The sequence below is a fragment of the Rousettus aegyptiacus genome, unplaced genomic scaffold (assembly GCF_014176215.1).
Source record: "Rousettus aegyptiacus isolate mRouAeg1 unplaced genomic scaffold, mRouAeg1.p scaffold_m13_p_18, whole genome shotgun sequence".
NCBI classification, from domain to species: domain Eukaryota; kingdom Metazoa; phylum Chordata; class Mammalia; order Chiroptera; family Pteropodidae; genus Rousettus; species Rousettus aegyptiacus.
Window position 1 is genome coordinate 7862278 of NW_023416293.1, and position 23215 is coordinate 7885492.

The following is a 23215-nucleotide window of genomic DNA, read 5'->3' on the forward strand; positions in this document are numbered from 1 at the left end:
TGGCCAAGAGTGAGATTCAGGGGATTATCACGTTCTCCACAGTGCCACTGTCAGCTTTCGGAATCGCGGGAAATCCTGCTGCTGTAAGGTCTGGCTGCCAGTCTCTTGGATCCTGCAGACTTATCTTTGTTTTCCAGTCCCGTCCTGAATGCCTCCGCAGCATCTTTTCCAGCTTTTCTTCTCCTTTTGTGCCCTGTGCTTGGTGAAAGTCAGACGTGCGTTGTGGGGGGCGGATCTCTCAGTTCCCTTGCCCTGCTCCAACTCCAGGTCGCCAGAGCCTTGGTCTTGGGGAAACCCTACGCGATTCAGAGTGTTTTCCTCAGTTCTGCTGTTTCACATCTGGCCTCCCGTGTCCTTTACGCAGGGACTCGGTTACTTATCCTCCGCGGTCAGCGATGAGAGCAGATGGGTGTCCCTTTCCTCTCAGAAAGAGGCAAGTCTTTTCTGGATTTGGGTTCATTTTCAGCATTCATTCTGCTCCTAGTTCAACAAAAAAAACTTTGAATTTGAGTGTATCTGATGTACTTTCATCGTTAGGGTGACAATAATGGTCTTGTGACTTTCTACATCCTAGCTAGAATTGGAAGTCCTTTCTGTGGCATCTGCCATTTCATTTCATTCCTGTTTCTCTCTGTCCCATGATATCTGTACACATTTGTTCAAACACTGTGCTGTTATCATATTACCTTCTGCTCTCATGATGTCATAGAGATTTCCACTGGATATTTTAAGACACTTAGGATTTTTATTTTATATGCCATTACATTTCTAGCATTATTTCCTTTTGGAGTGCATGGGCTCTGATATTATACACCTTCTTCTCCTCTTAGAGAATTCAGAACCATTTATGAAATACTCATAGAAATCACCAGGATTGCAGCTGAACTGTAAGCCCTATTTCAGGGCATCACGTAAAAGCGCAACCACGACAGGCTTCAAAATATTTCTCCCCTGATACAACATAAACAAATAGACTCTTCCATGGAGCAGAGCTTACTTCCATAAGCATAACCCATGAAAAAATAGACTGGATCATACCTTCTCTGACGGATGCATCGAAGTGGTATTTGATAAGAGCCAGAGTTGAGCATGCATATTCCAGTCCTTCAGTATTACTAATCAGGCATTTTTTAATCTTTGATGAAAGGTACTGAATGTAGGAGGGAGTTGGGCTAAGAGTGGGCATCGGGGTTATCTTAGCAAAATTGTTGTCAAGGAAACATCAGGCAAAATAAAATACACTGTCTCCTTGAATATCCAAGGCATCTTCCTTAGACTGAATATGAATTGAATATCAAGGTTTTTAAGGTGACCCTCTACATATTGTGACCACTGTTCTTATTATATTTTTATCTAAATAAGTCTGTTTCATTACCTTATACGTTGTCTCTCCCATGAAAAGCAATTAGATAACATTTTTTTAAATGATAAATGCGATTACCATCACCCTGCCTTCAACCAGAGAAACAAGGATGTTTTAATTTTGTTTTGTTTCAGTATAGCTATAAATATCAGATCACCAAATTTATGCACATCTTTGCCATTTAGTCTTTATTTCATGACTGGAGGCACAACTCAGTGCTGTTGTGTCAAGAGTCACGTCTTTCTCCGGGAACTTTGTGTTGGTTGATTAGAAACCATGACTTGGAACAAAGACTATCACGAGCAGTATTTGAAATCAGTAAACTCTCGAACTCTACTTCTTTCCACATTTGAATTACATTTGCAGTTTCCAAAGGAATATAAAAAAAGAACAGGCGTTAAGTGATAGCTATTATGACTGCCCAGCAGTCTTGCTAAGAATGGTTCCTTTGGCAGACATTGGCAAAGACCAAACCAAATCAAAACAAAACCATTCAGGGGAAGCATGTTTTTTGACTCCCCCCATGCCCTATCTCCTGTCCTAATTCTGTATTTCTGTGTGAGTATGTATGTGTGTTTCCCTACGTTGAGTGTGTGTGTGTTTGACTAGCAGTATTTATTAAAAGAGCTCTGAAATCTTAACTAATAGTCTCCCGAATACCAGATTCCCCGCAAGCAATCAAGCCAACCTAATCTACAAAACTTAAACTGACCAAGATTATTGAAATAAAAATTAATGTACACATATGAACATTTCTTCAAAAAATTAAAATACATTTTTAAAATACAGTATAAAGGATAAAAAATAGAAACATTTCCACAAACACCTTTCTAAAAAATCAAATTCATTAATGAATAAGCAATATTAAATTATTGAATAACTGCTTAAAGACGAGTGAGGAGTTCTTATAGCTTATTAATAAGACCCAAAAGTATATGGCAATTATATAACAAACAGACTCTTTGACGATCCCTCCCATGACCACACCCCAACATCTGATACCATTCAAATTTCCAGTGTAAAAATTAGAGGATTTAAGACATAGATTGGAAAAATGAATAGATTGTCAGAAATCTGCTAGATAATTTTTTAAAAGTCTCTCACTGCACGATGCTGCTTTCTAAATTCATTAAACTTCACACCGTTTCCTATGAAACAGATAGAAAACAAATATGTCAGATATGTGTGTCGCCACAGAAAAAAGAATCTTGATAGCATTCATCACCGTCATGAATTCCACACAAGGTTATTCTGTTCATACGAAGTCTATGGAGAGCAAAAAGAATCATTGCTGATTGGTCTAGGAAAACCATTATCTTCAGAGTGTCAGATAGTTCTGGTAATCTCAAAAGCTTTGCAGTCATAAAGACATTCAACCAAATTCTAGGAAGAAAAAAAATATACATATAGACAGTAGGGCAAAATCTAGAATTTTTTCAAGCATACAGTAGTAAAATAACCTTTAGGAATGAAAGAAGGAAAGAAAAGAAAAAAGAACAAAATATGATGCCTTTATGTGATATGCCTGTTGTGAATCTCGAGGATGCTCTTTGGTAGGCAGCTAGGAACAAATGGCAATTTATACTATATACTAATTCAAATTTTAATTTCATTTAAAATATGGAGAAGAATCAGAAACAGGGTAGGGTGATTTTTAAGCTATAACTCATTTTTAATTAAACAGAATTGTATGTCTTGTTTGTTATAGTTATATAAGAGTAAATGCCGTGGTCCTGGGGTAAGATAATAATGAAATCGGAATGAGAAATAGGAATCAGCAAGGATCATAGTGTATAGGAGAATTTAACTAATGAACCATCATATTTTTTTTTTTTAATTTTAGTAACCCCCAATTCAAGACTACAATTTATTTAGTTACAGATAACTTCAGAGTCATGCTGACCTTGGAAAGTATGCTCAAAACTTGCTAGAAATTCTTTTTGTTGGTTTGTCTGTTTCTTTTTTTGTGACCCACCTAGAAGTTCTGGGGTTACAGAACAATTTCACTATTCATATTCTTCAGGACTCACACTATCTTAAACTGATTACATTTCACTCATGTCTCAAAGGTCTCCCTCTTTGATAGCTTTCATTTATTCATTTAAAAAAAAGCGTGTAATCATTCATTAACCACTCACTCTCCCATTTAATTGAATGACAGTATGAATTCTAGAGACAGAATAGCTGAATAAATCCCCCCTACACTGATCATTAGCACTGATACCTGGACAAATTAAAACACTCAACATCTCCATGACTTAGGTTCATCATCCATAGAATGAAGATTGTATTGATTTGTTATAAGGATCAAATGAGCTGATATTTGAAAAGCTCTTAGAGCAATGCTTAACATGGACAAAAAAAGTGCTATAAAAGATTAGTTATACTTATTTGATGTATAGTTCTCAAGCCCTTATTGTATCCCAAGAAGCCACTTATTTATCCTCCAATCTCTTCACCAGAGCTCAATACATGATAGGAGCTCAGTAAATGCTAATTGAAATAAAATGAACCTAACTCAACATGAGCAGAATTGATGATGTTGTAGCAATCAGAAACTGCAGCAGTCCCAGACTTTCTAAAATTAGATAAGTGGTTGCAACTACGACTTGGATGCTGGAACAGTTTTGGAAAATTTCACAGGAATCCCCAGTAGGCTTTTATCGTTCAGCATCCTTGTATTTCTTCTTCCTCTGAGTAGCACAGTAGCAGCTCTTTAATAAGCAGAAAGAAGACACAAAACCCTCTTTGGAAATAGCTTATTATTTATTAGGAACACACACTTCCTCTTTTCTTTTATAATAATTCTGTATATTGTACTTCCTTTTCTCCAAAGCACCAAGATCACACACAGTACAGCTGAACTAGAAAATTCCATCAGCATAACTAACATGTAAAGCTTTTTTGGCAGAATCCCTTCATCTTTGAAATGCCTGCAGCACTGAGCATGCAGCCCATGCTATATTTCACATGGTGACACTCAAAAAATATTTGTTGTATGTTATTGTTGAATTTGTGAGATATCAGCTGTCAGTAATAAAGCTGCTTCTGTAGAAGGGAAAAATTCTTCCTAAGCTATATATAGATTGACTCCTGTTGAATTGGTTTTATAGTACACCAGACAACCCTTCTGTAGAGAAAATGTGTTCTCCATTTATTGAGTGAATGAGAATTCATTAATTTTCAAAATTATTTTTAAATTAATCATCAGTGTCCGAATTCAAAGAAAATCTGGATTGGTTTTCTTATATTTGATAATAGCACTAGGGAGTAAAGTAAGAAATGTTTAGTTGGGATTAGAATATGCACATGGTTTATGAGCTTTCTAGATTTTTGCTTTATTTTACTTAATGTATTGAATTAACTTAATTTATTTAATTAAAGATAGTATGAGAGGAAATTCCAGAAGAATATGGACAGTGAAATCGATTCTATAACCCTAGGAATTCTTGATGGACCATGAAAAAAAGAAACAGACAGGTTTCATTCATACTTTACTAGGCCAGTATGATTCTGAAGTTATCTGTAACTACATGAAAATTAGGCTTGAACTGGGAGTTGTTAAAATTTAAAATTAATTTAACTTATAAATTGAGGAAAAAATACAGAGATTTTCATATATTTCTCCCTCTACACATCACAGCCTCCCCCATATCCCAGCAGCGTGGTACATTTGTTACAATCAATGAACATACGTTGACACATCCTACTGACACAAAGTCCATGGTTTACCTTATAATTCACTCTTGATGTTGCACATTATATGGATTTAGACAAAAGTATAATGACATTCATTATTGCAGTATCATTCAATATATTTTCAGTGCCTTAAAAATTCCAGTTCTTCCAATTCATCCCTCTTCTCCTCCGCCTCCCCCACAACCACTGACAAGCACTGATCTTTTTACTGTCTCAACATTTTAAAAATGATACTGTAAATATTATGTCAAATTAACTGAAAGAAAGAATTACATTGCACTACTTTCATATTCTAAAATTCGTCCATCTACCTGTCAACAGACAATAACCGGCCATTATTAGATGTTACATGTCTTTTCCGATTTCTTATTGCATTCCCAGGAACAGAGTGGAATTCCTGTTGGGAAAATATCCTCCTATTTTCCTTTTCTCTACATACGTGTACCTACCTCCCCTTTCAGCATGTCACATGACGGAAAAAGCCGGGGGGCAGACCCACAAGAGCGCAGATTCTGGAGCCGCCTGACCCTGGGTCTGCGTCCCAGCTCTCTACCTATTGAGTGTATGATCTTGCTCAGATTAACTACGCCTCTAATGGTTTCATCATCTGTAAAATGGAGATGATAATATCACTTATGAATATGGCCATTATGAAGATTAAGCGAATTGATATATTTAAGGTGCTTAGAACAACCTAGCACATAGTAAGGGCTATATAAATGTTAACTTTATTAATTATGCCCAGAACTGCAGGATGACGCAGATAAATAGAGGACTTAGGAGCAAGCTCTACTGTAAGAAAATCAATTTGAGGGTAGAGATAAGTCAGGATCCCCTTACCTTTTGCCAAAGAAGTTCGCTATTAAAGAGGAAACCAAATCAAAGGTAGAAAAGGGAAGATTAGTTAGGCCTAGTTTACAGCACAATAATCTGTTTATTAGAATTTAGGAAAACTCACTGAACCTGAGATGAAGGCTGGTCTTTCTGATGAACGCAGGTGTCTCCACCCATCATCACTGGAAAGTTGTTGGGAAAAGGGGTTGGCAGAGCATTCCAAAATTCTTTTTTTTTCCAGTTTTAGGGAATAAAAATAGTTTCAAAGATCTCAAACTTCAGCAACTTTCTTTTTATAAATGATCAGTTTCAATTTTTGCCTAGATTGTTATCATTAATCATGGATACCGAAATTATGAGGTCCAAGTGTTCTTGACATGCCTTTTATCTCTTCCACAAAGCACTTGTTCATGACTAAAGAAGGTAAGAGACAGCTTGATCTTCCCCTTCTTAAATTATAGCAATTTTTAATTTGTTGGAAAAATGACAACCCTAGGAAAGGTCATCTTCAAAATAAACCTTTCATTGACTTAAATATTTGCAGTTTTGAAAAAAGAATAAGGTTAAGAAGTATGGTATAAGGAAATAAACAACCTGCATACCAGTTATTGTCATTGTAACTCAGTAAAGGGAGCGCACTGCTATTAAATAATTGTGCATTTGAGATCATTTTTATTAATAGAAATATTGGGATATAAGAGTTACATCAAAGGAGAACATCTGTTTTAAGGATTTCATATTTTCTCAACAACTGACACTATCTTGACAACTCCTAAATATGTACTTTCATTCCTGTCTTCAAGCCCAATTTCCCCTCTAATTTTCCCAATAACCTAAAAAGTTTTTCTCTGTTTATCACATTTTTATCAAGTTGTAAATGGTTAGAAATAAGCTCTGTGTATGCCATCCTTTCTCTGTGTTCTCTGTACCCAACCTGTCTGTGGTTTCTGTGGTTTTCTCTGGTTTCTACCCCTTCTCTGTTCCTGATAGGAACCCTGCAAAGGCACTTCGCATTATAGAACTTCTTAGTTATTCTCCCTGACTTCATTTTATTACCTTTCAAATGCAACCTGCTTATTCTCCCAAGATATGTCCTCTGTAGTACTTCAACGAAGTTGTTCAATACTTAGAAGGCTTCTTATTTCCTACTCTATTGATGCTGCATAGATAATAGTCTCTGGAATTGAAGGATCCAGTGCCTCTGACCGTTTCCTAGTCAATCATTTCATCACTGAATTAATGATATACAGGGCAAGCTTATCAAATTGGTGGAAACTGGAAAGGAAGTGAAGAGTAAGCTGGAATATAAATGAATATAAAAATGTGACATGCTAATATTAATGTAAAGTTAAAACAAGATTATATTTTTCTTTTTTAACATTCTAAACCTTATATATTAAAGGTTTAATGTATATTCCTCCCATCGTAAAATTTGAACAATTTCTGTCCAGGGAATTAAAGAAGACTTCGCTAGATTTAAAAAGTAATGTATTACGTGATCTAAACATCAAATTTATTTTATGCCACTTGTTGACAGATATTTCTTCATTCCATTGCTTAAGAGGAGCTTAAAGTTTTAAGTGATCAAAACTCATGTGTCGGGCATAGAATTTATATTTCAGATTGCTGCTTTTCCCTCCAGCTGGATTGTAAAAGGTAGAGGTTAAATTACTTTTACATTTTAAAGTGCACTTTAAAGTGCATTAACTTCATAACATTTCTTTCCTGAAATGCTACACTAATTTGATATTTGTCCTATATCCTTTCTCTATCTAACCTGGAAAGAAATCTGAGTTGACCTTAATTGTATTTTCTTTACTTTTAAACTATAGTCATCTTTGACAGTTTCTGGACTCATAAATGGAAAATTTTGTCATCTTAAAAATGATTAGATATTTTCTTTTAAATTTAAAGGATTCTCTGAAAAATATAATAATCCCGTCAAGTTTAAAATATGTAACATTAGTCATTTGTGACTTATGTAAGTAGAAAAGGTTGGAGCCTGTTTTAGTTAGTGCATGAAAAATGTACTCTCACCTTCACATAACTCAAAGGCTAAAGCAATTTAGTTTAAACTCTGAAACAAGTTCACCTTCGGGTCCAAGTTAAAGTTTGAAAAATTGCATCCAACATAGAATATGCCCAGAGAAAATTATGACCTAAAAAAGGAGATAAAACATTTTTAATCTTTCCTTTTTTTTTTTTTTTAACTTAATTCATATACTTTTTACTTGATTTGAAACATTTTATTTGTCTCGATGCTTATTTTGGTAGAAATCAGTTGCCAGTTTTTAAGTTTAAAGCATCTAATTAAAATTTAAATTAAATTCAACTTATTTCAGCAATATAAGTGAAAACATTTAATTACCCTTTGTTGAATTAATAAAATTGGAAGTTAAAGCAATAAGTTTTTGGGGGTCTGTAGCAATATTTTGACATGTCCATAATTTTGTTGTTGTTATTGTTCCAATAGGAAATTTATCAACATTATAACTCAGAAACATAATGGGGGACTTAAAACATCTAATGGCATAAAAATAAGTAAGGATGTTCTTGCGGTAAATAATGGGAGACTATCTAAAGGCCTTAACTAATGCAGTAGCGATAGAGATGCTTATGGGTTGGGGAAGGTGGAATTTACAGTGTTGCATGCTATCCGTAGTAAGGTTTAGGGAAAAACTACAGAGGATAAAAGGAAATTTAAGACTAAGAGATATGGTGGACATGGGGTTTTCCTCAATTTGATAGGGCATGACAGAAGACTGAATTTACATGTCCAGAGATACTGAATTCAGTTTGTGACACAACAGTTACCAGGTGTTAGTGAAAATTCAAATTGTAACATCTAAAAGATAGGCGCCATTATGAGTCACAAAGTTTAAGAGAGAATCTCCAGCTTCTGAAAGTCTTAATTGTGAATATTAAGAAGCAGTTGATCCCAAGGGACAACTTAGCAGGCAGAGATCGCAGGCCGCACACGAGTGTAGCTTGGTTTCCCAGGCCCTCAGGAGCTGAAGAGTGGTCGGACAAATGGACAGTTACCCTGTCCAAGGAGAAAGCACCCCAGGGCGGAGGCGCTTTATTAAATCTTAATGGCTTAACAGAGACGCAACAGGCTCATGCTGCTGTGTTTGAGTCCGCGACTGTACCACGCCGTCTTCAGCTGCCCTCGGATTTGCCGCCGGTGACATGTCCTCACTGGTGAACTAGAGTCTCAGTGAGTAAACAGAGACAGAAAACATCAACCCCTGTAGAGGAGCCAGAACAGAAAAAGGATGAGCACAGTAAACAAACATTCTGAACCTTGAAGAAATACAGGCGATAAAATTCTTGAAAACTTGAAAAATCGAGTTCAATGTGCTTTGCTGTTGAGGAACAATTTAATAATTAATGGAGAATTGTTACAAATAGAAAATAAACAGAAAATATGTATCAAAACTGCAAAACTGGAAAGACAAAAATTCACAAAAAGGAAGTTAAGATTGAATGTAGATGATATACCCAGCAGATAGAGCTTTTGAATATATAGAAATTTCATAAAAAGGAAAAATAATGCACAATAAAAATACATCATAATGAAATTTATAATCTATAAAAGAAAAATCATTTCAACTCAGACATCATTTTGCTTTGAACTAACGAATCTGCCCAGCTTGCTTATCTGACTCCCTCACTCATAATAACTTAGTAATAGACTCTCAGAGAGACAAAGGGGTTGCTAGTAGGAGGCGCAATAATTATATCAATAAATGAAATTAATATTAATGGAGGAGGAGGGTGCGCTCAATCTCAAGTAGCTGAAATAAGCCTTCAACATAATAGAACTGAAATAATAGCTCACAAGTTTTCAGCGGGTCCCTAGAATACATGGCCAAATACCTATGCACGCACTATGTCGTCAGGTAAAGACTACTGGTGTGTCAACTGAGCCAAAAAATAGGTGAAATTATAACTTATTTTTAAAGGCAAATTAACTATTTTTGAAAATATGGTGAATAAAAAAATTTATTTACAAAAAATGTCAGTCAAGGTTGAGGTGTTTAGAATAAATCAATCACTTCTTTAAAAAGTGTTTTTCCTTCGAACAATGTTAGATGAATGAGATATGAATGAATAGGGGTTTTCTTTGTAATCTTTCATCGAAGAAGGGAAAACATAAAATGATGCACACCGAGGAATCATTTCCTCCTTCAGTGATGTTTTTTTTTTTTTTTCTATGACTTGGCGAGTGTTCCTATTTCATGGGGCTCAGAGTGGCCACGTGAGCAGGGGGCACCTCGCAAGACATTGTGATCACGGGTGGCTCCAGGGCATGCGGTTCAGGACTGGACTCCGAGGAACGCTTGGTGCCGGTAGAGCTGCACGAAGCCCAGAGATACGGTGGAGGCGCAGCAGTCTCTGCGGGACCCTGGTCTCTGGAGGAAATGGATAGGAAGAAATAATGCAAAGAAGATGAGGATGGGCCAGGTGGGAAACGGAAGAGGAAGACAAGAAATGCAGTGAGAGTTCACAGTGCATTTTTATTACTTTGTTTCTAAATTTTAAAATTCCTAAATAGTCCAGGAAATACACAAATGCATCCTATAAAAATTACCAGGCTTTTTCTTCCCATTTTGTTCTGTCTTCATGAATTATTTATGATAAAGTATTATCTTACTTACAATCCTCAGGCTCTGTTTCAACAACAAGAACAACAATAACAAAGAGAAATTGGAGAGAGGGCAGCAGTACACAGTGTGATTACAGAATTGCTGAGCAAGTTGGCCAATGCATTATGTTTTTTTGGCCCTTAGAATTTTAATAGTACATATATAATTCATGTAGAATATGAGATTCCTCTTTCTCTTACATAATATTTTTTTATTGTTCATTTTACATCATTTCAGTGCTGACTTTCAAAGATTATCAGTTACTAAAGAATTTGGATTTACCCTAACTTTTTTTGTGAGCAAAGACAATTTATTTTCGGGGATAGAAAAGAAAAACAAAAACAAAAACAAAAAAACAGCAGAACTATTTTTGTAAATGGCCAGTTGAGACAAGAAACGCACCTCTTTCTTGCGGATTACACCTGGGTCTGTCGAGTTTCAGTGTGGTGCACTTATCGGTTCTCTCAGGCACTCGCTCTGTTGGGTAACAAATGAAAGAGTATTAGTTGTCTTATTATTAAAAAGATAACTTAAACCAGAAGCTTTTGATATGCTTATGGAATTCAGAAATATTCAATACTTACGGAACATCAAAAGGCTCTAGTAAAAAGTTTTATATTTTTAATCATAAGTAATAAAATGTGTTAATAAATAGTTCAGAATAGTAATATTAAATATGGAATTTCAGAGGAGTAATACAAAATTTTTGTATTTTTTTAATAAAATACGTGCTGTGGGGGATGTCATAACACACTATACTGACTCCTAAGTTAAAGGAGAAATTTTAAAATATTAATAATGGAATAGTTTCATGAAATTTTAAACACAGAAGAGGCTGTGATAACCTGGGACCCTGCTGTAGTATCCTGGTATGGCAGAGCATCGTGTGTTATGGAAGAGCGTTTTGTGGCTGGCATTTTGACAGTGACAGATTGTCCTGGGGTACGCGCACTCTCCGCCACAATAGATTGGCAGTGCTCTTGATTCTATGGCCCTCGTCCTGCAACATGATGATAGGAGCTTCTAGCCCGGCACTTGACATTTGTATCTGCACATATTTTGGTTACTTTATGAAATGGCAGCAAAATAGATCATCTGGTTGATAACTTTATATCATCTGGAGCATCAGCTCACAGTTAACTGCTTGACTGAAACTCCAGGGTGAGTACCAGGTGGGCAGGATGGGTAAATTTAGAAAAACACTGGTAAAATAAATTATACAACAGCGATTAATAAAGTGAGTTGTTCTGTTCAGTGTAACTCTTTGCTCACTCATCCTGCAGCAGATGTGGTTTGCGAGCTGAGTTGCACTGTACAATTAAGGTTAGAGTCTGCAACATCTTTAGAATGTTTGGTTTAACTGTTTCCTTCCTTCCTTCATCAAAGAGAGAGAAAGGGCACCTCAAGCTGAAGAAATTGCTTCAAGTGGTTGGATATAGAGGTACAGAAAGGGTTTGGGGGACAAATAAGGAAAAGTCACAGGGAACAGCCCATGCACTTTCTTTTTGAATTAAAAATCACTGTCTCCAAGGGAGAGGCAATACGGGCTGAGGACGCACTCCTAATCCATTTTTTTTCAATGACTTTGTCATATTAAATTTAGCCTTTCATGTAACTCTTACTTCTGTGTTTTCATTTACATGGGTTAGCTGACAACATCATTGTTGAAAATGATTATAAAACTCTGTTAGTTTTATATGATAATCTACACAAGCTCCAAAAAATAGTATTTGTATTCTTGACTTGGATTTAGAAATATTTTTTGCCATCATGTTTTAAAGTTTGTGGTCATTTTAAGTAGATTCGATAACTAAATGTCAGTGAGATTATAATTCATAGAATAAATAATAAAAGAAAAATCATTCTAAATGTTTTACCTCTCTCATTTCTAAAATAAATGTAATGAATTCTGCCTTGGATTACATTTATTTTTTATGCGAAGCGACAGAAAAAGGACCTCTGGCTCCTGAGTTCCCTAAAATGTCATTTCTCTTGTCCAGCAGAAGTGGCAGACTGGCCCACGGTGGCGGTAACAACTGCAGTGGCCGCCTAATAACTCGTGCCAGAGTGCAGACGGCGTGCCACAGTGCTGGACTGTTACAGTCCGTGTTTGTTGTTTGTGACTGCCCCGTGGCAATGGACCTGCTGCTTTCATTATTAATATTGATTGAATGCATCACAAAAACTCTTGGCCAACTGTAGCGAAATAAGATTCCTTTAGACTTCTTATAACAAAGTACAAGCTTACCTTTCACATAGCATCATCATTTATAGGCACCACAAATGTAGCTTAAAAAAAAAAATGTCAGTTTTGTAAATGCATGTACTTGTAGCAAGGAACCGAATGAAAGTTGGAGTTTTTTTTTATTTTTATTTTTTATACAGTTTCTTGCAATTGCTGTGATTTTAAGTTCTGTATTATTTAAAACAAATCAAAATAGCATCTATAGGCGTGAGTTTGTAGGTTTGGCCTCTCTGAGACCAATCAAGAGGCACGCCTTTAAATTCCATGGTAACCGTGGGTTAAGCTCAAAGGAGTCCTCATTGTATTTAGCAACCTCATTGTGACTGAATTGTGTCCAGTTTTCCTTATTCCACTTACCATTGAATACACACTTTAAGAATCTGAGAAAACTTCTCTTTTCTAGTTCCATGTGTAGTTTCGTATTTTAACGTGTGCTCAAAAGGCATGCATACTCTCAACAGGTTTGTGTGGGGCTGTCTGTGGGTGGTGTACGTGTGTATTATTTTGATGGAGAATAATTTATGGGGCATGCAAAAAATAGGTCAAGCATTGCAACCATGCCTGGACTCATGGGGGCAGGTACAAGTGCAAATCGCACTGAAGCAATTGCTCTCCGAGAAGGCCGTACTCTGTTTTGCCCCTAAATAAAATGCATGCTCTGGCTTGTGTATTACTCTCCTCAAACCTTAGTAGTTTATTTCACATACTCTGTTCTATCAACAGCGTTTCAGGTGTCTTCTATTTTACAATTTGTACTTGTATTGTTTCTTTTATACGTTTCGTCGACACACATAACTTAATCTCGTTTATAATCATACTCTATACTCATGTTTCAAGAATTACTCTTCCTGTAGGAGAACCTCTAGATAGTTTTTTAAAATGCAATCCTACAGTAAATGATTCTAATAATTAAAAGTGCGTTATCTATTGAAATTATGGGGCATTGAACTAGGGAAAATAGTTTTCAGCATAAAGTCATTTGCATAGATAAATAATTCAGCAATGGCACTATTTTGAATTTGTATTTGATTTGTTTTTGTGCTTTTTATCTGAAGATATGAGTCATCTGGGCATTGATTATACATCATGTACTATTTTAAACTTCCATTAAATGATTGGAACAGGTTCAAGAAACATTGACAATGTCAACTATATTTTAAATCATGGTATTAATTGTGCATAATGCACAAAGTATAATGCTTATTGTGTGGAGAGGCAAGAAAATTCAGCATTGATCTACTCTTGTATCTCTCGCTTTAGGACACTCAGCATTTTATAGATGAATTTGCACTTTCCCCGCAAAATGTATTATAAGTAATAAAACAATTTTAAAAGTTAAAAATGTCTTTGCTACTGAAATAGATTTATTCCAATTGACCATTTTATTTTTATATGCTTGTTTTATTAACATATATTTGGAAATTAATTTCTTAATTAAATATTAAGCCTCAGAAATACTACAGCAGGATAAAGAACTAGGACTGTAATAAAATTGCAGTTTGATGTTAGGTGCTTGTGAAATGTTGAAATAGGAATTAATGGCTGGCAGAGAACAGTAAATAAATACTAAGAATATCCTTAAACTCAATATCCTCTTTTGAAAGAAACAAATTACATATTTATATATAATCTGAATATTCAATTTATAACTAATTGTCATACATCATATATAATTATATATGACATATAATTATATATTATATATAGTTATATATTTAATTATAACACCAAATCAAGATTTTATATAGTTACAGATGTAAAATTATGTGTTAGTGTTGTGTATGATATAATTATCTATAATCTTAACATATATAATATATACATAATATGTATAGTTATATATAAATTATATATATATTTTAGCATCAACATTTTCTAGAGTTTTTCATTAATTCAATGGCTTTCCACATATGCAGTTGTGAGTATAAGAATAGAAACGAGTCCACTATTTTCAGACATACTAGAAACTAACCAACACTTGCATTTTACTTTTTAGAAGTCTAGTATAAAGTGATATAAGAATGCATGGAAATTTATATTTCAGTGCATTAATAAATTAATACTTGGAATAAAAGCCAGTTCATTTGGCCTTCAATCAAAGTATATTAACAAGCACATTTATAGCAATATAGATTGTTCATGTGAATGGCCCAAGATACTACACCATTCTAATTGACTTGTACATCAATCTAGACCAATTAAATGGTGCTTTACTGTAATTTTATTACAAGAGAGAGACAGAGACAGAATGAATGGGAATGAATGAGATTGATCGAGGCAAGCGAAGTTTCAAAACCTTAGGTGTAGAGATTGGAAAGCCAGTATGATTTTTAAATGGCGTTTGATTCATGAGTGGGGAGTTTCAAGTCCCAGTTTCAGCTCTCGTTTCCCTTACATGATACCAAGATGGCTGTCTCATTTGTATGATGAGATGGTGAGGCTAGGTGATTTCTAAAACTACCGCTTGCTCTAAAAATTTATATTGGCTGGGAACATAAACTATAAAAATTTATATACTGCTGTATTTTCTTTCAGAGATTCTCAAAAAACTTTAATAAATTATTTTTTGTAATAAAAATTTCTAACTAAAATTAAAATATGCAACCATTTAGTTCACCGTTATCGAATTCCTACCATATGCCAGATACTGTGTGTAGTTATCAATAGGAAGTTTACAGTTAAATAAGTAGAGGGAATGTAAACAGACATTTATAAGTAATTTCTGAGTTGCCATAATGAAACAATTCTGTGGTAAGATAAATGAGTAAGATATTAAAATATCATGAAGGTTTTAATCTTCTAATTCTTATAATATTTACTCTCTCATAACATGTGCCTATGCCTACTTAAGTGATTCTTAGTTTTTTTTCTGCCGCTTGGGTTGGAAGAAAAAACTTTCAATATGTGTATTTACAGATTTACATAAGAGATACACTTCTCATATGATCATACATTTAATTGTTGATAAACAATAAATTTAGTGAGAATGGTGACCTAATATTTTGTTTCATTTTGAAAAAAGCCTAAAGCAATAATAATTTTTCAGTGCTATATATAATGTATATGTATGCTTAATTTTATATCACACATATACATTTCTTTTTTTTACTTAATATAAGTGAAATTTTCTTATATAATCATACTTTTTTCATAGTCTCCTTGCTTTCTATACTAGAGGTTAGAATTTTTGTTGTTGTTGTTACTGTTTCTTTTCTATTCTATATACTTGAATTGCCTATTTTCTCCTGTAGCGATAATTTTGGTCTAGTCTTGTAGATGATTTTATATTGTGCCCTATTTGCATATTGATGTGACCTTGCACACAGTTTGTGTGTAGTCTGATTCAAGGATGTGTTTGATTTGGAATGATTTACAATATGGGCGTCATTTTTGTGTTTACAAAGAAAAATATTAACAACCAACACTGATATCAGTAGAAGTATTACGATCTTACAACCTTGATTAAGAGATAGGGTATGGATAGTTTCATTAAGTTCACGCTAGAGTCATTACTATGCCTTTGCTTTGTAATACTAAACATACAGTCATACTCTGCATTCGCTTTGGAATGATGACTTTGGTCCACAATGGAGCCTCTTTACTCCAGATCTTATTGTTGTCATTTACGCTAGAAAACTCAGTTGTTTTTTCCTCCCTCCACTGTGTACATTTTTAGGGTCATAATCTCACCAGTTCTAACTGCTTTTTAAATTTGTTTTCTTCAGATAAGCCTTATTGCCATTGATTGATTCAGCCGTTCATCACCTCAGCAAATGTCTTAACGTCTGCCCAGGAGGTTTAGTTTTCCCTTCACACTGTCCCCTTCGCCTTAATTCACACCCATGTGTTTACACTAGAACCTAATATGTGCCCTGCATGCTTCAGTGAACAAATAGGCACTGCCCCTGCACTTGGGGAGCAGCTCCAGTGAGAGGCGTCAACAGTGATCATGATGAGCGAGCGGGTTAGGCAGCACGTCAGAAGACGACCAAGGCAGAACAAGTAGAACAAAGGAAGGAAAGGAGGAAATGGCAGTGCTTGGAAGGAGGGAGCGTGGGAGGCATATGCGTTTGAACCGTGTGGGTCCAAGTAGCCCTAAGAGAGTGAAGTTGGAACAGACACTTGAAGAGGAGTGCACTTAGACTTATTCTGAGGGCAGTCTCCCCGGGTAGGCAAACAGCAAGTCGGATTCTGAAACGAGAGGATAACGCACATGTTCAAGGATCCGCAGAGTCCGCTGTGGGTGGCTGGAGTCCATGTGGGAAAGACAGGATGGGGAGCTCAGAGAGGTGACCGGGAGCTGGATAGTGCGGCATTCTTTTTAGAGCTCCAGAGGGCTCTGGCTTTCCCCCTGCGAGATGGGAAAGCATTTTGAGGTTGTGAACAGTGGAGTGAAATGATCTGAATGATGTTATGCAAATATTCTGATTATCGGACAGAGAATGTGTTTTTATAACACAAAGATTATTACAGAGCTCCTCTGTTTTAAAATATGTTTGGTTAAAAAAAATATCTCTCTCTCTCTCTCGCTCTCTCTCCTCGGGATAAATTTTCTGTCTCATGTAGTTGATTAAACTCATCCTCGCCTGGTGATACTGTTGTTCCCAAGACACCCCAGAAATGCCAGTCCACGATGTGTGATTCCGTAATTAAGTGCTAAGACTGTGCACCACAAACCGTGACTTTATAGAAATGGAAAATGATGGACATGGGAATCATTATGGGATACTTTGTATGGGTGTTTGAACATGAGCTTTCTTGAGGAGAGGGAATATCAATTTGTCAAAGGGAAGGAAGGTGGGTTGCTGGGGGAAGGATGTTGTGTAAGCAGAAGAATTAGAATTAAGAATGTCCATTTGGACAGCAAGATAATCTACCTGCTGGAGAGAAGTGGGCAGATGGAAGCCACAAGAAGAATTTAGACTTCGGTGCCACCATAAAAGGGGAAATTTGTAGATTTTTTTAAGTAGAGGAGTCAAATAATAAAATCAACTTTTATATATAGTAGCCTGGTAGACAGTTCTGATTTATTGAGAGAAAATGAACCAAAAAAAAAAAAAACAAATAAACAAAAGAAAAATAGTTCTCATATGAGTCAAAATGTGTCCTCTACTAAAAGGAGCATACTCTTGTCATATCTCGGGTAACATCAGTGACCTTGTATGAGTGATGCTTTTGACCAATGTAGGCTTCCATTATTTTCCCAGAAGCTTTATGCCTGACCCAAGGGGAGAAAATGGAATTAAAGGTAAAAGTAGTTAAGTATTTCCTTGTCAAACGTACAGTATCAGTGTGACAATTACATTGGACTGAAAGAACTTGGTAAAGTCTGATTTTTATAATAAAGCTGCTGTTTTTTTTTTTTTCATCAGGTCACAGAAACACGGACAGGTCCTCTTGGCTGCAGTAACTATGACAACCTAGATTCTGTCAGTTCTGTTCTGGTTCAGAGTCCTGAGAATAAGATTCAGTTGCAAGGTATGTAGTTAAATTTTTAATAATTCTCTATGAGCCCTGGATAACAATTATTCGGTTGTGACTTTGTTCTTTTTTTTTTTTTTTTTTTTTTAATAAGCTATACGTGTAATGCTAGGCTGTTAAAATCCTCATGAAAGGCTAATTTCTTGATTTTTTTAAACTGATAAAAGCATTCTAGATCAAATAAAGAAAATGTCCAAATTAACTTTAGTTTTTAAATTAAGTAATGTATAGCAATTGAAAATATGTCATGATAATATTTTAGTTCCTTATAAGAATCATCGTTTCAATAAGGAGCAGTTTTTTCATAGTTCTGCCTGAGCTTTGACTTTTTCCTTATAGATTCTAGTAAAAGTTGTTACCATATTTATGGTAACATTTTAAATATAACCAAATATGGTTATTAAGGCTGCATTTGTCTTCTGACAAATAGAAATATACTTGAGAATATAATAATAAAAGTTTTATATTTATATTATTTCACCATTGTGTGACAATGGTGAAAATTTAGTATCATTTTCTATTACTATATTTTTGAAATAATTTAAAAAGTTTTTTTAAAAACAACAACTGTTATCAAATATATACTATCTCCAAAATATTTATACATATTACTCATGCACACAGGCAGGAGAATGTTATGAATTACACTTAAACATGTACTGGTTTGAATCATTTCAGAAAAACCTTCATGATGACACATTGTCTAAATTATGTTGATGGATCAAAGGAGTAATTTTGAATTATCCTTTTCTAGTCAGCTTTTTTTATTTGCAGAATTTTTAAGTCTTTGCAATATTCAGTTTTACAAAAAATACTTATATATATCAGAAATTCAGCCAATTTGTTCTCAACTTTTCAGTCTTGTAAAAATATGTAACAGCTTTGAGATATTTAAATTTATCCTAAATAAATAAATGTCATTCATTTTGAATTGTACAAAAATTGTAAAGAAAATATTTTAAAATTCCAAACATTGAATGTTATCCAATATGTCTTTATCAATTTTAAATGTAAAGTTATTGAAATATTTTCTCTAAATAGAAATATAGTCTACCAGTATTACTTATAATTCTCTACCACTTACTCTTTTTTAAATATATGGATTACTTTCCATCACAGTATTAACGTTCATTAAAAAGGACAGGAATGTTATATCAGATACACTTATTTCAATTGATTCATTATAATTAATTAATATCGTTTATTTTTAGTGTTTGCAAATCACTATTGTGTTCAGATATCAGAATATTATTTTATAACCACAAAACTTCAGCCTGCTCTCTGTCTTGAAAAATATATTAACACAAGGAATCAATGAAGCTACGCTTCCCTTTTGTATAACTATATTTCTATTCTTTTCAATTTCTGCATCTCTGTCTTTCATCATTTTCTGTTTGCCAGGTCAATATATTAAATTGTCTATTGCAACTTTATTTGTACACCTGTAATACAAAGGCCTTTCCAAAGATACTCTTAGAAAATGAATATGAGGACCCTGAACTTCCCATGAACTCTTTCTTAAATTTTATCTATATATACTCATTGCCCGAGTATCATGTCATTCACCTTTTCAACCTCACCTTTAATAGTAGACTTTCCCTCTTCACTTTCAACAAGATTGCAAAGCATTTTCTAATTCTAGATCAATGTTACCATAAATACATTCGTTTAAAGGGTATAAAAAATAATGGATTACCCTATATGACATTTGGAAAAACTGGTGTCTCCAAATAATCTTTTGCTAAGATAGCACCTTAGTCTTTGTCTTTCATAATTAGTTGGTAATTGGGTGGATGAATATGGATAGATATAGATAATATAGATTAGATAGATAGGTAGGTAGGTAGGTAGGTAGGTAGGTAGATAGATAGATAGATAGATAGATAGATAGATAGATAGATAGATAGCTGGATGATAGATGATGGACAGACAGATGGACGGACAGATGATAGATATGTGTGGGTGTGAGTGTGTGAGTGTGCACGTGTGTGTGTGTGTGTGTTCATGTGTGTTTGTGTATTGCGTTGTGTTTTGATTTTGAGCACACCGTGAAGTATCAGAATCAATGTTTGGACCTTTGAAGGTCTTCGTAATTCAAATATATAATTGAGGGGAGCCCGGTGTCATGACAGTTTTTTAGTATCCACCTTCTTCCAAGTGTTTTTTCTTATAGAAGAAAATGAATTGCTCTCGAAGTAGAATTTTATAGAGCCAAGAAAGCATTGATATAAATTATTAAAGGTAGCACCATTAGGCAACAAATTTAGATCAAAACTTTATGACTTAACTACCTATGTTAGAATTAACATTCAGAAATGAGATATCAAAGAACTGCACATAAAGATTAAATTTGACTGAAAACAAATGAAATTAAATGTTTTCTGGCATTAAGTTAGCTGTACTTACCTGCTTGTTTGATCTTGAGATCTGGCTTTGCTAATTAGTTTACAGAACAGACAAAGACATTTATAAGAACATATCAACAAATATATATTGAAATTTATAGTGTTCCATTTTTTAAACCTGGAAAAAAATGGTTTTCATTATGAGTTTAGCAATAAACCAAAGCACTTCTAAGTCAAAGGGTAATAGGAGTAATTAAAAACTTATTAATTCTTGATAGTAACTTTTTGGTAAACATCCCAGAAATCAAGGAAGTGAATGACCCATATGATTAACAAATAGTTTTCCAAATCAGATGGTTGCTAATGTTTTATTTCACCAAAATTGATACAACACTGGGTTATCATCACATAATAGATTTAATGTAATTTTAATGATGAGTCACTATGCAGTATTTTTACTTATAATAATATAATGATATTGCTTCAGAAAACTATTTTGTTTTCTATTTTGTTTGTCTATTAATATGTTGGAATACATTTTCTTAGCTTAAATATATGAAAACGAAAAGTAGGGAAACAATTTATATTAAAATAGTTTATATTAATTTATATTTCTAGCAAAAAAAAAAAACACAAACTAATTAACAACATGAGAAACGAAGCATTAAAGAGTACTGGTGACAAGATCCCTTTGTAGGAGAACGTAGGGTAGTCAGGCTTCAAAGACTCCAGACACATCCGAACGAGGCACAGCATGTGGCCTCTCCTTTTCCAAAAGTAAAATTAAAGAGCACCGGTCCCCTGGCCATTCACTTAGTCATTTGCCTTGCCAGAGGCCAAGTCATAGTCCTCTTGATGTTTCATCAATTTTGTAAAACTTTATCGATGCACCAAATATTGCAGCTTCTCTTTTCTTATTCTGTGGTTCCAACTACATGTATTTTTAGAGCTTTTGATCATGACCTGCATATCTGTATACTTTCTTCAGCATTTTATATTCTTTGCCATTTTATTCTGTGTTCAATATTTTTTGACACATTCCAGTTTGCTAATTATTTCTTCAGCTGTATCTAGTCTGCTTTTAAATCCACCAATTATCTTTATTTCCAGAATTTCCGTTCAAATTGTCAAAATTGTTTTGTAATTTAATTTTGGATTAGGTTACTGAAATTATTGTTCATGTTTGATAGGCTCTGTAGCTTTCCTTAGTGTTATCTGTGCTCATTATGTCTTTTTATTGGATTCTGATGCTTTGCCTGCAAATTTGTATAAATTATTTAAAATTCTGGATATTTTCTTTCCATAGATGAGATGTACTTTTGTTTCCAATAGAACCTTAATCCATTTTTAAATGAGCAGTTTGAAAGTATGCTTTAGCCCTAAATGAAGGGCTGTTTGCTGTTGTCATTAATTTCCATTGCTTCTTGGGTGTACAGCCCTCTGGATTATGACAAATTGTGAGGAATTTACTATCATGGCTGGTTCAAAACTTCAATTTTCCTTTGCTAACTGGACCAAATTCTAAGATATAAACTATGTCCAAGGCACAAGCTTCGGCTCATTCCTCAGGGATTCTTTTCTTTCCAGGTTAGCCCCAGAAATCTTCACCTTTTTTGGCACTCAGCTCCTTCCAATCAGATTATTTTTAATGTTTTTCTCCAGATTGTCTAATTGTTTCTAGTGAGAAGATTGGTTCAAAATTGTGTGTGTGTGTGTGTGTGTGTGAGAGAGAGAGAGTGAGTGAGTGTGAGTGAGAGAGTGAGAGAATGTGAGAGAGAGTGCAAGTGTGAGAGAGAGCGAGAGCGTACTGGACAGGACTTATTTCCCCCTGTGGTTCTCAGCTTGCAGCCCTCACCCTGCCTCATGTTCATGGTGGCCTCCTGCGCTCAGAACACAGCTTCCTTGGCTCCTGTCTCAGTACTGAGTAGACCCTCTCTAATTATAGTGTTATCAGCAATTTTACTCTGCTGTTTCTGTACATTAAGAAATATCCCTAGGACAGCCCCCGGTCACTCTGAGTTGCCTACCAAAACTGTCCACGTTCACTCTCTAGCTGTTAATTATTGTTTATGTTTGTGGTCTAGTTATTCAATTACAAAGTTTTAAGATGTCTGTCCCTAGACTTCCTTTTCCCAAAAATCTTTGCTATTTTTAGAGTACTTTTATAAAATTTCAGTTTCCTACTTTTAGTGAACGATAGCTAGCTAGCTAAAGATAATAATAGCAAAAATTCTTGCACATCTAAAACTGAACTTACCATTTTCTGCCACTAATCATTTCTTTCCACATTACCTCTCTAGCCTTCTCTATTTTTGCAAAAGCACTACCACCTTTACAGTTTGAAAGATATAATGCAGTTATTTGGTTTATGACATTTTTAATGTTGCATAAATTCTTTGAATTGCTTTTTCTTTTGTAAAACTAAGGTTGAGATAGATCAGCAGTTCTTATATATCTGGTCCACAAACTTATAGTTTCCTAAACTGTTTTAATAAACGTATTCTGATTCCTGAGTCTTATTAGCAGGGACTATGACTTGTCTGTTTTAGGGGTGTTTTCCGATGAAATCAGTACATATCTAAAAGATGCAGTTATTTGG

The 23215-nt window shown here is 34.6% G+C and overlaps 1 protein-coding gene across 6 annotated transcripts in view; it reads left to right on the plus strand.

Moving 5' to 3' along the window:
• Positions 1-23215, plus strand: part of BRINP3 (BMP/retinoic acid inducible neural specific 3) — a 295934-nt gene that overhangs the window by 193171 nt on the left and 79548 nt on the right. For all 6 annotated transcript variants that reach the window (XM_016122669.2, XM_016122668.2, XM_016122667.2 and 3 more), the window contains one exon: positions 18163-18268. In XM_016122669.2, coding sequence (XP_015978155.1) covers positions 18163-18268 — 106 coding nt within the window. The remainder of the gene's footprint in view (positions 1-18162; positions 18269-23215) is intronic.